The sequence below is a fragment of the Natrix helvetica genome, assembly GCF_964273705.1.
Source record: "Natrix helvetica genome assembly, chromosome: 3".
NCBI lineage: Eukaryota > Metazoa > Chordata > Lepidosauria > Squamata > Natricidae > Natrix > Natrix helvetica.
This window is the reverse complement of record NC_138549.1, coordinates 130762224-130779414: the sequence shown is the minus strand read 5'-3', so window position 1 is coordinate 130779414 and position 17191 is coordinate 130762224. Positions and strand designations below refer to the sequence as shown.

At 37.6% G+C, this 17191-nt stretch overlaps 1 protein-coding gene across 2 annotated transcripts in view; it reads right to left on the bottom strand.

Annotated features, from left to right (window-relative positions):
• RASSF5 (Ras association domain family member 5) overlaps positions 1-17191 on the bottom strand; it is a 78034-nt gene that overhangs the window by 34217 nt on the left and 26626 nt on the right. The window contains exon 2 of one of the 2 annotated variants that reach the window (XM_081947191.1): positions 12860-12981. In XM_081947191.1, the coding sequence (XP_081803317.1) occupies positions 12860-12981 (122 nt within the window). Of the gene's footprint in view, positions 1-4320; positions 4871-12859; positions 12982-17191 lie in introns of those variants that run through there. The other variant, XM_081947192.1, reaches the window with a different exon arrangement.

The window sequence follows — 17191 nt, the reverse complement described above, 5'->3', positions numbered from 1 at the left end:
CAAAATTGAGTATGACACCTGTTTTTAATAGTAATCCCAGAAGATGGTTGGTGGTGCAGGAAAAAGCATTCCACCAACATTAAGTGGAACATGCTTAACAAACAAATTGAATTTAAAGTATAGATCCATGAAATACTGCATTTGTACTGTTTAGAAAATTGTAATCCTAGGAAAAGATTCTCATTAGTTATAATATACACAATTATTCTCTCCTCCCATAACTATAATTTGGTTTCACCAGTATTCTTCCTCCAGACCAAAACAGCAGGAAGTTCTCAAGATGATAAAATGCAGGGATATATTAACCTTTGTAAAACATCTATTCTTCTTCTACACTGGGTCTTTATTTTGTTCTTGGCATACTTAACCATTGTTTGGATTTTGTTGAATGTCTCCCTTTCTTGTACTTCAGAAGGCAAGTTAATTGCCCTAAATCTTTTGAGTTACATACCAAGTATATCATTCTGTTAAATCAAACCTTCCAAACAATAAAACAGAACAATTGTAAATGTCACTTTAATTTTAGTAGAATAATTTATTTGAGGTCATACATTTTTTCATTTACCAAAAACCTAGAAGGGGTTGGAAAGCAACCTAGTCACATTTTTTGTTAAAGAATTTGCATAGACTAGGAAATGGTGGTGGATATACCATATATTGGTGTACTGGCTTTTAAATATTCAGATAAACAGAGTTTGCCAGTCCTAAATACTTTTTAGTAAGAGAAGTGTTACTGGAAGAGGACACAGTCAGTCATCTACCTTAAGGATAAATTATTATATCTAACCCTAGTTATTACTTCTGCTACTGCAATACAGTATAAGCTCATTTTCCAAGATGTAGTTAGGTCACCTGGTACAAGATTCAACATCACATTCATTATATTTTACTCCTAGAGGCTACCTTTTGGTTTTAATCAGTACATGCAAATCTAGTTTTCTGGTAGAAAACAATTAATTTTGTTTGCATTGAAAGCTAGAAGATAAAAGTCACAATATTGTTGCTTCCTTTAGCCAGTACATTATTTTTAGTACAGGTGGTCCTTGACTTATGACTATAATTGAACCCAAATTTTCTGTTGTTAATTGAGATATTTGTTAAGTGAGTTTTGCCCCATTTTATGACTTTCCTTGCCGTAGTTGTTAAGTGAATCAATGCAGTTGATAAGTTAGTAAACCCAGTTGTTAATTGAATCTGGCCTCCCCATTGATTTTGCTTGTCAGAAGAGAAGGTTGCATGACCCTGTGATACAGCAAAGGTCATAAATATGAATCACTTGCAAAGGTTCTAGTAACTATTAAAAACGTCATAAGTCACATTTTTCAGTGTTGTAACAGTTCACTAAATGAACTGTTGTAAATTGAGGTCTAGCTGTATTGCTTTTTCTTCATCTTCATTGCTGGAGCAATGAAAAAAAACAATATTGTTGTACAGATTTTTCTAAATCCATATTCTCTTCTTTCAGAATTCTTAATCTAAAAAGGAAACAAGATGGGTCATATCCAATGTAGCAAACTATTCATAACAATGTGGGATTAAGCCATTTTTATTTGCTTTCCTTAGTTTGGAAATCCTGCAGTTATGTGGTCACCTAATATTGTAACAAAGAAAGTTTGCCTATATTTGTAGAGCCATACTCTATTGTTCCTTAAAGAAGAAACAATGACTGTTTTGACTAGTGTGCTCAGGTATCATTGAACTGAATCTTCTCAAATTTGAGTTCAGTTTTTCTACAGGTCTCTCAGAGAGAAATAATGAATGAGTGCATATAGAACAAACATCCTTTAAATATTGAGAGTTTAAAAATTCATGATTTTTTTTTTTAAAAAACACAGCATTCTTTATTTCAGGATTCAATCCAAATCAGTAACATATCCAGAATTTTCTACATGGAAGCAAATTCTCCCACATAATTGATGGTGAGCCATTGTACCTCCTCTGAATCATCTGGTGCAAGACATTCTAGAGAAGAATATTTGGCTAGATAGTTCATTTCAGAAATCCTGTCTAATTGCTTCTATATTTCTGTTCCTCCACAAAAGGAACAGAACAAAATATGCAGTGTAGTAGAAATGCACGTTGTATGTTACATAAGCACTTAAGACATTAATACACATATAAAACTACGCACCTAAGGACTCTTTTATTTTTAAAATGGCAACCGATAAACTATATTATAATTCTAAACTACAACAGCACTGTAGACAGGAATACAAGTGAATCCAAACAGTAGGAAAATTAAGGGTATTCTTGGATGCTGTAACCTTCATCCAGAAATTGCACCAAATTACTAGGCAAAAAAGATACCAGCAACATTAAGCATTAAGCATTATATTATCATTAGAAATTATGAATGTGAGCTACCCATTTCATAATTGAAGATAAATTTGGGGGGGGGGGGATGGGAATCCAAATAATTTTCTCCAAATACAGAATAAACAGATTGCTGTCTAAAAGCTAGAAAACATAAATGGAAATAAAGATAAAAACAGAAGGAAGTTCACTCTGCAAACAATGTGTTCATTTTATGTAAATATGTTATGATTTTTCTTCCATTGCAAAGGAACTTGATTTCCCTCTAAATGCATCTTCCTTCCTTCCATTCTAATAAACTAGATAGTTTGGTGAACTAAAGACTATAGATACATTTTTTCCTACTCAACTGATTTCTTCTTTCCATGATTGGAAGTATCAGTCCTAACAATATCTGGTTAGCATGTCAGAACAATGAAGGAGGATCTTCTTTCAGAAGGGAAATGGCTGCTACAGACTGTCTATTCACTTCCTTTAAAAAAAAAACTATGATTGGGCTATGTTCACTTTTCCATTCAGAGGGGCAAATATATATTGCTCAAAGAAAACTAACTTTGTCTTGAAACAATTGCATTAAAGTGTTTTAAACATCTCTTACAGCACACACATGTATAAATAATTGCAAATACTCTTAAAACAGTTTACACCAACTTCTTTAGGATAAAGAGGGGATAATATCTGACCTTTACATTCATTCGACAGATAAAGATCAAGTGTTATTTTAAAAATTATTTGTTTTGTTTCATCCATAAGTTATTTCTGATAATAACCCTCCAAATGTTCAAAAATAAATTTTTATTTTATATTATTAATGTATGTTGAAATGTCCAATAAACTGAAATGAGCACATTTTCATCAATGCTAGTAAATTCTATTTTTTAACATTAAAGATTGAAATGGAGTAGAAATAAACTGATTTTAGGTCAAGTATTACAAACAGAAACACAACAAGTAAGATTATCCTGTTTGGTGTCTTGCAGATATCTTTCATAATCCTCAACCCTAGTTAACAGGAGACCATCAAGTTGTACAAGGCACTGGCGTCAAAGAATGAGTCATGAATGTATTATTACAGAATTTATTAGCTAGGCTGTATTTATCATTATCTTTATAATCACTCATCTAGTGAGAACGCAGGCTATCGTATACAACAGGGTTTTGCTCTCACAACAAGCTCATGAGGTAGGTTGTGCTAAGAGACATTGGTTGATCCAAACTCTGAGTGGGAAATTGAACATTGCCTTGTCACAATCCTATGTGAGACTGGAAAGATATGCTAGGCCTATGTTGATGACCCTTGATGATCTTCTTAATTGCCTAAATTGCCCTGATGTCCCTTAATTGCCTGAAAGGTGTCAATCTGTTCATTGCTCAAAATTGCCTCTAAGATAACCAACCCATGGTAAGCATTCATCTCCATAGAGAACAAGAAAGAAAGAGAAAATGAGAGAAAGAGAACGCTCTGCAAAACTGGTGGCACAAATAAGGTTTTTCTATATATCAGATTATATACCAAATATTATCCTCATCTATGAGAACCATCACACCTGAATATATCAATTAGTCTACTGCCTCTATTTTAAATCCATGGCATTGACTATCCACATGAGGGGGGAAATATCCAAGCAAGACTCTCTTGGAGATTCTTAACACACTTAACACATCATTAGACTTAATACCAAGATCACATTTCAATTATCATTCATTTACTTTAACAATAAACCACAGACAAGTTTTGTAAAGTTAAATCTGCAGAAATATTATATATGAAAAGCAAGCACAGCATCTCAATCAGGTAACTTTGACAACCAGAGAATCTCATACCAGTAGCAAAATCAAACATTGGACAAATATGAGACTTAATGTCTTAATCTCATTATAATTGATTTCAGCACCTATTGCAAAAGAACCCCAATCAAAGAATGCTAAGCAGTCAACTGATTTGGATAAGCTGACATCTAAAGATAGAGATTTGCTACGGAAGTTTAAACACTGCACTCTTGTTACCTTTGCAGCAAATTTGTTCTGGGGATTCCTAAACAAGGTGGTTTTGGCTGTAAAAAAACACTCCTCCAAGTCTTCATCCAAACTACAGTAGCCACTACTCATGCTGTTATGGACAGTCATCTGAGGAAGAGTTCCAAGATCTTCAGAACATGTCAACTCCAGGAAACCAGACAGCCAGGTACCTCCGAGTCTCAGCTCACTGCAGCAACAGGGCAGTTTCTCAATCGAGTTCCTGTGCAATCAACAGTGAGCAGTTTCACCTCCTCCAGCTCCTACTTGCCATGCCTTGTAACAGTTTGTTCTCATCAGCAAATCAAGTAATAGTGTTGGCTTTTTTCTTTCTTTTTTAACAGAGCAAGCAAGCCAGCCAGCAAGAGTGAAACAGAAAATCTTGCCTGGAGAACCTTTCCTTTCCTCCAACACCAAGCTCCCTTGTTTGGCTGTTTTCCAGAAGCAAACTGGGTGCCAAGACCTGAGGGAGTTTTCTTCTGCTCTTGACTCATGAACTTGCTCACCATCTGCGTGGCTTCATTGGTCTCTCTGTAAGCCCAACTGAGCCTAATTGCGAGAGCAATATCGCCTTCCTCTCCACCCCCACCCCCACTCTTTCCTGCTTCTTTTTCTCTTGAACCACTTCCTCTTGCAAGATTTCTGACATACTTCTTCAGAGAGCATTGACAGTATCTCAGTTGATTTTGAGTGACACAACTTGGTAAAGAGAGAAACAGAGTTATACACCCACAGGGAAAGGAACAGCCTGCTTCTTGCTCTCCAGTATCCATAGCAAACCTTTATCAAAGGGAGGGGCAGAGATGAGAGTTGCTGATTAAATATGCATTACTTGACGTAGGCTCCCAGGTAAACATCCTATGACAGGTTTAAGGCATTTCTGATAGTAGTTAAAAGCACTCCAAAATTATCTTTATTCATTCTCTGCTCAGCACCTAATTTAAGAAAAGAGAGAGAGAGAGAGAAAGAAAGAAAGAAGGAAAGAAAGAAAGAGAAAGAAAGAAAGAAAGAAAGAAAGAAAGAAAGAAAGAAAGAAAGAAAGAAAGAAAGAAAGAAAGAAGGGAAAGAGTTTTGCAGAATATTGATGGGATTCCACAAGGACTTCCGGGGAATTTTAGAAAGTTGGGCCTCTAATGGAGATGGTCTGTGACACCTATTATGATGAGCATCCACGTACATTTCTTTCTTCATTTATTGCAATATATCTGATGAACATATATGGTAAAAAGAAAGAAGAAGAAAAACAGAGATTCCCTAGCAACATTTCGATGCAGGAGCCCATCTGTGTTCTGTGCTAATTTTAGAACAGTCAGAAAGATTTTTTTCAGCATTCTTTGCTCCAAGAAGTGGCTGCTTTTATCATAACCTTAGTAATCATATGCATCACGGGTATTTTTAATTATTTGTCACTAACTGTTATGTTAGAAGCACTTTGTCACAATAATTTCAATCTTAGTCAAAAAGCCCAGAATGTGTTTTTTTCATTTCCTTTGATTTCTCTAGATTTAAGGCTGAAATATTGATCTCAGCTCCCTTCTTCTAGTTTCTGGGTTCCAGGCTATCTTTCTCCAAGAATACTAACATATGCTTGGAAAGAAAGTGCTCGTCAAATAATTTTATTTGCTACAACTTGTCCAATGCATTGCTTGTAAAAATGCATTTTAAAATCTGTTCAACTCCATAGATGTTATTCTCACAACCTGTTTCCTTTCTGTATATTGCCTTGCATATCTGAACCTGCTCAATTAACTACAGCTAAGGCATATGTGCTTTTAAAATAATATTTGTATTTCCTGCCAAAGAATAATAAAGTTTTAAAGTTGCAGACTTACTTGTGGTACAGTATACAAGTACGTATGATGATACAGGGTCTTTTAAAAAATTAACATTCAAATGAAACCAGGTTTCATTATCCGTTATATCCATTATGGATAGTCAGTCATAAAAGACACAAGGGAGATTGGTTTTATATGTGGTAAGTACAGCAAGGCTTATGAAAAAGTTGGAAAAATAAAAAACTATCTGCAATTGACATTGGACTAATGACAAAACTAACAGAAATGGCAAAAAGACCTTTTTGATTAGGGATAAAACTACAAGTACTTTTTTAAAAAATATGAAATTTTTCATAGACTATTTGCTGAAAATAAAATCAATAAAAATGGTTTGATGATTTCTGCATTTGCTGATTGAAAAAGGCTAAATATGGGAAGAAGTGAACTATATGATATAACCTTGATGGGAACACATTTTTCATATTATTGTCTAGAGCAATAGATAAGCATTCCGCTTACTCAGACTCCCAGATTTGCATTTTCCTAAATCTTTGAGTCTGATTTGATTACCAGAACAGAATAACAGAATTGGAAGGGACTCTGGAGATATTCTAGCTCAGGGGTGTCAATTTTCCCCCCCCTTCATTAAAATGGGTGTGGGCATGGCCAGTGCATGGCGCATGCAGCCCATGGGCCAGGAATTTGACAGTTCTGTTGTAGCTAGTTCATCCCTCTGCTCAGGAAACCTGTTGTCCCACTGCTCAGAAAACCCTATTCATTTCAACCAAATCCTAACCATTTCAAACAAATGGTTGTCCAATCTCTTCTTTAAAACTTCCAATATTTTTATTTAGCTCCTAGCCCTTAGGAATAATCCCAAGGGACTTTTTCAAAAGGCAACTGAACTTTGTTTAGGAAAAACTTTGGGACAAGCATTACCTGTATGACTGAGAATCCCCATAGACCTTGGGGACCTTTCCAACCAGGTGGTCTCCAAATCTGATGAATGAGAGCTCCCAGAATTCCTTATCAACAAGGCCAGTATTAGATATAAAGGCATCCCAGGAAGGCAAGGGTGGGTGGGGACTGACAGAAGCAGCATTGAAATGCAAGTTCTATCATTTTTGTGCACTTATCATGATATTATATGAAATGGGTAGAGCCTGCGTACAAAGGAATGGTGCTACTTCTGTTATTCTGACAAAATCACTGGATTCCACAATCACATCTATCTGGAGCTTGGGAAAGAATATATCACATGTGCTTCATAATACTCACAGCTTCAGACTCGATTCATCTCTTTATAAGTCATTGCAAGCTTGATAAGGTTAAGAACTCTGACTGGCATAATATTTTTTTAAAAAATGCCAGTGAATGTACATACCTGAAGAAAGGCCAACTCATTAAAACTACTTACAGTCTTGCTCTGGTAGTTCCTACCCCAAATTGCAATGATTTTTGAGATTTTCAAATTTAGTCATCCCCGGAATTGTAGCCAAAACAGGTTTTGTTTTGGCAAATATTGAACCAATAAACACCACAGTTATTTCTGTCCAAAAGAAAGTTGACAGTGACAACATAAAACTTAAAAACTACACAACAACCCAAAAAATTGGACATAAGCGGAAGATGTATAATCTACAATAAAATAAGGATAGGGTTAGGGTTAGGGTTACAGCAGGATAGGCCGTATTTTTACCTTGCTAGACAGCTAAATATTTTAAAAATTAGCATCGAAGAAAAGGACGGGACTCAAAAAAGGGTTTCTTTCTTAACTGAGTAACATTTTATTAAGACTTTATATTTGTGGACAGAAAGATGAACAAGCCACAGTCTTCTTCTAAGCAAACTTGACAACATGACACTAGTGAGTTTTATCACTTCACTTCATGATTTTATACACTTATAAAATCATGATGTAGCTAGGCGTGCCTTAATGTGCAGAATCATTTCTCAAACATTTATGCTTAAATTGTCACCATCTAGGTGCTTTCCAAAAAAAAAACCATAATCATAATTAAACTTGCATTATGAGTTTAAGGTTAATTTACAATAATAACTTATGTAACTGTATCAAAATGTAGAGTCCTAAACAGAGAAATAATTCCTTATTCCAAAACTATAAATAGGAGCTAAGAACCATACTTTCAAATGTATTTTGATGTCTGCCATTGAACACGGCTACGTACACAATCTAAATCCTTGAAAACTTTGATTTGATAGACATTAAAAAAAATCTCAAAGAAAGTACGACAGAGGTGAACATCTCACTGCCTCACTAGTTAGTCTGAATCATTATTGTATTCCTCTAAAAAGCACTAAGAAAACATGCAGCACATATGCCAAGTGGCAATCAAAAATTACAGCTTGTTTCCTAGTTATCAGCACCGTTGGACCAGTTTAATCTTTAACTAAGTGGCAGATTTCAACAGTCATAGTTACATAAATACCTAAACTGAGTCATATGAGAAATGTATGCATTTTTTTTCAACAAGATGCAGCAGTCCTGTTCATCTCATAATTCAGGTGACAGAAAAGGTGCTCCAGGTTTACTGCAATTTCGCAAGTACAAAAAAACCTGTCTGCCTGCTTTTTTTGAGCACTGTCCAATAATCTTTGTTCTGGCATAACACTATCATTAGTGAGCATGTGCTCTCAATTAAATTAATTTGCCTTTCAGCTCCCCCAAGTGCTGTTGATGGGTAAAACAGTTATACAGGTATCTGTATCCTGACTGTCAGGGTAGGAAGAAGGAAGGGTTCATGCACAGAAGCTAAGTCCACTATAATTGTAGAAACTCTTAAAATATTGCTAAACATAACTGCCTCCTTCTGTTTTCAACAGAAGCTTAATCAAAAGTAGACTAGCAGATATTAAGAACAGACCATCAAGATAATTCCCAGCACCATTACATTTAACAAAAAATTAAACTTTCTGAATGGTAGTTTTCTAACTTGAATGGTTTACTCTTCAAATAAGTTAGATAATTTATAAATTATATAAGATCTATAAACTGGTACAGCATAAGAAATTGATTCAGTCTTGTTATCACAAGTTCATTTTCACAAAACACTGAAGAAGAAAAGTCTACCTGTAACTGGATCAATGTTATTTAAACCTATAGGAATTACTCCAACTTAAAAAAAATTGCTTACTGCCTTTGAAAGGCCCTAGAAAAAGCCCACAATAAATGTATTTGAAATTGATCATTTTTTAGTTTCATTGACTGGCCTGGAGAGGGGAGGGTGGCGTTGTGAACTGCGCAGATACTGAGACCTTTCCTCATCAGAAGGACTTGGCTCACTGGTGCCGGGATTAGGATGGTGGAGCCGTCGTAGGACAGGTGTGGGCACGTGTGTGTACGTGAGAGAGACTCAGCTTGCTTCCCTTCTCCTAAATTTGCAGTCACTCTCAAAAGTTCAGTTTGTCCTCCAATTTTCTGAGTAGATCCTTCTAAGAAGAGTTCACTGGCCTTGTTGGGGTTTGAGAGAGAGAGAAAGAAAGAGAGGAGGGAAAAAAGAGAGAGGGAGGGGGAGAGAGAGAGATAGAAAGAGAGGGGGAAGAGAGAGAGAGAGAGAAACAGAGGCAAAGAGAGGGGGAGGGAAAGAAAGAGGGGGAGGGAAAGAGAGAGAGTGGGGAGGGAGAGGGAGATGGAAAGAGGGAGGGAAAGAAAGAAAGAGGGAGGGAAGGAAAGAGAGAGGGCAAAGTGGGGGAAAGAAGGGCAAGAGAGAAAGAGAGAGAGAAACAGAGGCAGAGAGAGAGGACAGAAAGAGACAGAGGGGGAAAGAGAGAGAGAGAGAGAGAGAAAGAGATGAGGGAGGGGGGAGAGAGAAAGAGGAGGGGGAGGAGCGAGGGGGAAGAAGGAGAAAAAAAGAGGGAGGGAAAGAGAGAAAGAAACAGAGGCAGAGAGAGGGAGAGAAAGAGAAAGGGGAAAGAGAGAAAGGGAGGGTGGGTGGGTGGGAAAGAGAGAGAGGAAGGGAAAGAGACAGAGGGAGAGAAAGAGAGAGGTAGGCAAAGAGAGAGGGGGAGGGAAAGAGGCAGAGAGAAGCAGAGAGAAAGAGAGAGAGGGAGGGAGGGAAAGAGAGACAGAGAGAGTGAGAGAGAGATAGGGAGGGAGGAAAGAGAGAGAGAAAGAGGGGGAGAGAGGGGGAACAGGGGGGAAAGAGAGGGAGAGAAAGAGAGAGGGGGAGAGAAAGAGAGGGGGAAAGAGAGAGGAAGGGAAAGAGAGAAATAGAGGCAGAAAGAGAGAGGGAGAAAAAGAGAGGGAGGGAAAGAGAGAGGGAGGGAGGGAAAGAGAAAGGGAAGGAGGGAGAGAAAGAGAGAATCCCCCTTCGCTGTTGACTTTGCTTGTCAGAAACTCACAAAAGGTGATCATATGAACCCCCCCCCCCCAGGAGACTGCAACTGTCATAAATACATGCCAGTTGCCAAGCATCTGAATTATGATCATGTGACTGTGGGGATGCTGCAATGGTCTTAAGTATGAAAACAGTCAAAAGTCACTTTTTTCAGTGCCGTTGTAACTTCAAATGCTCACCAAATGAAAGGTTGTGTTGAAGAGTACCTGTACCGAAGATCAAGAGCCAGTAACTCTGTCTTGCAGAGATACTGCAGTCAAAGAAATACTCAGAGGTAGGTTGCTGTGGGTTCGGCCCGGTACAGCTGTACTGGTAGTGGCCGGGAACAACTGAGAGTGTACCGGTATGGTGGCTCGTTTGGCCCATCCACCCGCACACGCTCTATAGCTGTTTTTATGGCAAACAGCAAAGTGCGCATGTGCGCAGTGCCTGTGTGAGCCCCAACAATCAGCTGGTTGTCGCAGGGGCAGTGGATTACGCATGCATGCACGGGGCAAATGAGGCACGTGCACGAACAGAACACGCGACTGTAGTGACAGTAAGAGCAACCCACCACTGGAAATACTGTACCAGAACCAAGAGGGATCTGGTTAGAAGAATCATTGTAGTTCAGATGAAAGTCATGAATATATCCAGACAAAAAAACAATTCATGGACCAAAATTCCAAAAATGGAGGTGTAAGGCAGACTGAAATTATTGTCTGGAGTAGACAGCTTCTAACACCGTCCTATTAAACTCTTGACAATCAATGCCTCCCAGATCTTTTTAGTGCTTTCTTTCTTTCTTTACACCCCTCTTTTCTGACCTGGCTCCTGGGCCCAACAAGCAATCCAGGCTGCCTTTGCTTATTCTTGCTTATTTATATTTTACTAATTTTATTTATATTCTATTAATTTTAATTCACTTTGTTTGATATTGCGAGCCACTAGGAATCAACTTGGAGGCAGGCTATATCTAAATCTAAAAACAATAATAAATTCTGACCTCCTCCTCAGAGGAAATGCTCAGGTCATAGCCAACTGCAGGATTGTAAAATACATCCTGCTAATTTTGCCTCGTTGTTGCAATGGTGACCAAATGATTCTTGATTTCACTGCCAACTTCTCTATGGAAGTAATGCTTTAATATCAGGGGAACAATCCCAATTTCTTTCTTTTATATTAGTGCAACATTCCTAAAAATGCCACCTCTATCGTACCTTGTGATGTTCTATCCATTTGTCTATTTTTTTACAGGACAGGGAGCATATTACCAGGAAAAGGTAATCTTCCTTTTATTTCTAAGAATGCCTTTGGATGCTAATGTGGAGTGCCTTGAGGCATACTTGAAAATTAAAATGCTGGTTGAAGTGTTTTGCTTTGCAGGACATCAGCTTCTCTTTTTTTTCATGACACGTACCATTAAAAATGATTGAAGTTAAATATGGCAGGAATCTGGCAGGTGCCAAAGAAAATATCTATGACATATCTAATTGTTATCTCCTGACTTAAGTCAAACATCTATGTGTCATACGTTCTTGTGGCCAAAAAGATTTGTCTCTTGCTATTGGTTAGCAGCCACTGTTCAAGATATGATGTCTCAGTTCCTGAAAATACCACCTGGTCATTATAAAGTAGGACCTCATGAATTTGAATTCCATAGAAGATCCTGGCATCATTCAACAATTACCTGTTGAGCACGATCAACTTGTGCCACTAAAATGTAAGCTATTTTCTGTTGTATTTCACAATGTCACAAAACCCTGGCTCCTTCCTATTGTTTTCTTTGATGTCTTCTCTTACATCAGTACTATTATCATGGATCTGCTGGTTCTGCACTAGATGGCACATTACCATTTCTATAAATACATGTGCCAAAATACCTTTTTCTGATTTCAGCCTTAATCTGCACCAGTATATATAATCAATAATTTACTAAATGTAGGCTACACATTAGCACAAAATGCCACTATTTTCATTTGGTCAGATACTGTATATGTGCAGAGATACAAAACATAATCTTGTTAAAAGATATACGTCCACAATGGGGAAAAATTACTAGAGAGTGTCATATCAATACTTGGGGGAGGGGGGGGGAGAGAATTTCAGATCTGAGAACATTTAGAAATAAATAAAATAATAATTAGAAGTTGGCACCGGTTTGTTAAAAACAGATCATGCCAAACCAATCTTATTGCATTCTTTGACAAACTGACTAAATTGGTAGACCAGTAAAATGCTGTGGACATAGTATACTTAGACTCCAGCAAGGCATTCGACAAAGTAGACCACAACCTACCTTGAAAAAACGTCATTACTCCTCTCACCCACACAAATGAACTATTCTGTTATTATGTCTTAGCTTCCAGAAAAGACTCAGTTCTGTTCTTATTTAGGTGAAGGTGCTACAGGTCATACCTGGTAATAGTTCTGTGTTAAGGTATTTTCTGGTGAAGGTTTGTTGTGGGTTTCTCCTTCCCGTTGGCTGCAATCCAGTTGGATGAGTCTTCTGCATTCCTGATGGCAGGTGTATTTGCAGTCTAGGGAGGAATAAGGAAATGAACTGTAATTAAGATGTGGAATAAATACTAAACACCATTTTTCCCAATGTGTGCATTTTGCAGCACTGAAGACATCGCAAAAGGTATAAACCAGTCTGAGAGATGGAGAATGATTAAATCTACAGGTTAAGCAATCAGGAGCTCAGAAATCAAAAATGAAAAGGCAACAACAAACTGATGTCATTGATGAAACTCTATCAACACTAAGACATAATTACAAAGAAAAAAGTTAGTATCCTCTAGTTTGACTAGACACAGCTATCCATACTTTTACTGCATATATTGGATTACACCCTGGTTCCTATCCATATAAACAATGGAAAATAGCTCCCCAAAGCCATGTGTTGTAGCTTCCTAAAGCAATTGCATAATCAAGAAGGTTCTCCCCTGGGGATCGCCAGCAGACACTGCCTGGACGACGGCACCCTGAGGAGGCCAACTCTGTGGGATCGTACTGGATGGTGGGTGGCTACCAGTGGCAGTAAGTGGTCTTGCAAGTACCCTGGGCCTAAGCCATGGAGTGTTTTAAAGATCATAATTAACACCTTGGATCACACCCGGAAAACACCCGGCAACCAGTGCAGGCTGCCTAAAAGGGGTATAACATGGGAGCACCTAGGTACCCCCCTGACAACTTGTGCGGCCACATTCTGGACCAGCCGAAGCCTCCGGGTACTCTTTAAGGGCAGCCCCATGTAGAGAGCATTACAGTAGTCCAGGTGAGAAAGGACGAGGGCGTGAGTGACTGTGCACAGGGCTTCCATGAAAGCTGAAAGCTGTGCCTAGACTGTATAATTGCATACTAAAGGTGAGGAAACGGCATGGCTGATATTTTTTGCAGAAAGAAAAAAAAATAGCATCTGAGACTACAATGTAGACTCACTATGTGGAAGAGATTTTGTATAAACAGTCAAATGATGAAGACCACATCTGCAGCCTAAACTGTTTCAGTCCAGAAAATACCTTTTGCGTCTTCTATTATTTACTAGAAACAGATCACAAATCTCTGTAATGAAACCTGAAAATAATAATTCTGAGAAAAATGCTATGTTACCCTTTCTGTTCGAACGGTGTGGAACAGCAAATGTTCAAGGGGCGGGGGAGCAATTTAGTCACAGCACCTAAAAGAACCTGGTGAAATAATATTTAATAAAGTAGAGCCCCTTATTTTCATAAATGAAAAATCCATAATATAAACATTTTATGCCAAAATCAATATTTATGCCATAAAACTCTCTGTTGAACATGGGAAGCACTCTACTTAAGGCCAATGTCTTTATGTCTTAGATCGATGTTTTAATTGTGATAGGGAGAAAAACCTCTTAGCTTTATTTTGTACATAATGCTAAGTACTTCAACCACATGGGTCTGGCTTACTATTCAAAGAGGAACTAGAGTGGTTTGTGCTGTTGTGATAGCAACACATACAAAGGGTGCTATATATGGTTTGGACTAAAACTTGTGAATTCTCCAACTGCAATGCTAAGAAGCAATTTTATGTCCCAAATATCTGATGAGCATCTGATTGCCTAACGAATGGTAGTAAACTGATTCAATGTGTGTTTACACACTGCAGCTAAAGCACTTTCACAATTAATAAAGCAATTCTTGTCCGCATAGCAGGATATAAGAATGCAGGTGATACTATCTTTATATCTTTCTAACTGACCACTTTTGGAATCTGATGGACCCCCTAAGCCATTAGTTCAATCCAACACTACTCATTTTATATTGGTTTGGCTTGAGCAAGCTCTCAGGTAAAGTGGCCATGAGCCAAATAAGGCACCATTCATCACAAGGTTTATAGAAATTTTATCTTCAGATTAATCATTGATAGACAGTCCAACACTTTCTTTCAAACCATGACAGGAGCTCTGCCTAACATGCTTCCCACAGCAGAAATCCTGCCATAATACAGCTATACTGCTTTAATATGAGATAATGTCAATGGTCTCAGCTGCCTTGCTAATATTATATTGTTATTCTTATTAGACTAAGAGGCTGTTATTAGAGAACCAAATGTCTTTTCGACTACAGCACTTGGGATCCAGTATTAAGGGGGGGGGGGAGAGAGTAAAGAAATCAATTAAATCAAAAAGCCTGCACAGCATTGTAATTAAAAATGAAAATGTAAAAAGGCAGCTGGCCACAGTGTATGGATGCCATTAAAGCAAGCCTCCAGGGGAATAGCGATTCCTTTCATACTTAGGTGATAATTTGGGGAGAAGAAAACTGGCAATTTTTAATACTAATTCATAATAAGTTAAACATATATTTAGTTGGGCTGCATTCACAAACATACATAAATGAGTTACACAAAACATTACTGTAGGAATTATTTAGGAATATTAAGAAATCAAGTGTTTTTGGGGAACAATACACAAACACATTAACCAATGATAACAGGGACATTTAAATTGACTTATGGTTTAGGTAAAAAGGATTTCTGGTAAGTGGTTTTGGATAATGAAGGAAAAGGGTTGGAAAGCTTTGGGTTTTTTTAAAAGAGTATTTTCTCTCGTGTGCCCAAGTTTGTCCCATGAATACCAACAGCCAATAGGTCTTCAGATACCTGGAGTAACTTCTTTTGAACACCATTTGCCTTTTACAACAAATAGCAGCCAAGTCAGTCTTGACTTCCTATTCCTGTCCACATCAGTTGGATTAATTAAACAAATGCACATATCTTGCTTTGTTTTGGCTATGATTTATTTAATATACAAAATTCCTGTTTCTTTCTGATTATATAGATGTTAATGATGTTTTATGGAATCATCTAGAGAGAAGAAAGCTAAAGTACCAATACATCATCTTTTCCAATTTTAAATTCATTCAGCCATTGTATCATAATTTTATTCTCCTCAATACCATTTCCACTTAACAAATGGAACATTCCAAAAAGGAATTGGAGAAGAAACTTTATCTCTATAATGACTTCTTCAGTTTGTAAAATCTTTTCATTAAGTGGACTTAAGACTGCCTGCAATTCCAAGAGGAGTGAAGCATGTTCCATTTTATTAAATTATTGCAGAAGAAATACTGTAATATATTTGAAAATGAAAGTCACTTCATAATCTATTTGATTACATTTAAATATTCTGTTGACAAATAGTGTGTCACAAAGAACTTATCTTAGAATGGGAGCGCAAAACTATTGGCCACATGTAAACCACCATCAACCCTTCTGTAACTTCCAGATCCCTCTTTAATGTCTGGGGGTTAAATGACAAAATAGGTATTAGTTCTATACGTGCATACACCCTTGTAAAAATTAGTAGACCAGAGGAATGCTGTTGATATAATTTACTTGGACTTCAATAAGGTAGACCATAACCTACTACTAGATAAAATAGAAAAATGTGGGTTAGACAGCATCACCACCAGATGGATTCAAACTGGTTGACTAACCACACTCAACGTGTAGTCCTCAGTGGAACTGCATCTATATAAAGGGAAGTATGCAGTGGATACTCCAAGGCTCTGTTTTAGGCCCAGTTCTCTTCAACATCTTCATCAATGATTTGGATGGAGGAATAAATGGAGAACTCATCAAATCTGCAGATGACACCAAGCTAGCAGGAATAGCCAACACTCCGCAAGATAGACTTAAGATACAGAAGGATCTTGACAGACTTGAACATTGGGCACTATGTAATAAAATGAAATGCAATGGTGAAAAAAGTAAGGTTCTACATTTACACAAGAAAAACAAAATGCACAGGTACAGTATATGTGGTACCTTGCTCAATAGTAGTAACTGTGACAGGGATCGTGGAGTCCAAGTGGACAACCATTTAAATATGAGCCAGCAGTGTACAGAAGCTGCCAAAAAAGACAACACAATTCTAGGCTGCATAAACAGAGGGATAGAATCAAGATCACGTGAAGTGTTAATACCACTTTATAATGCCTTGGTAAGGCCACACTTGGAATACTGCATTCAGTTTTGGTTGTGACGATGTAAAAAAATGTGAAGACTCTAGAAAGAGTACAGAGAAGAGCAACAAAGATGATTAAGGGACTGGAGACTAAAACATATGAAGAATGGCTGCAGGAACTGGGGATGTCTAGTTTAATGAAAAGAAGGACTAGGGGTGACATGGCAGCAGTGTTCCAATATCTCAGGAGTTGCCACAAAAAAGAGGGAATCAAGCTATTCTCCAAAGCACCTGAGGGCAGGAAAAGAAGC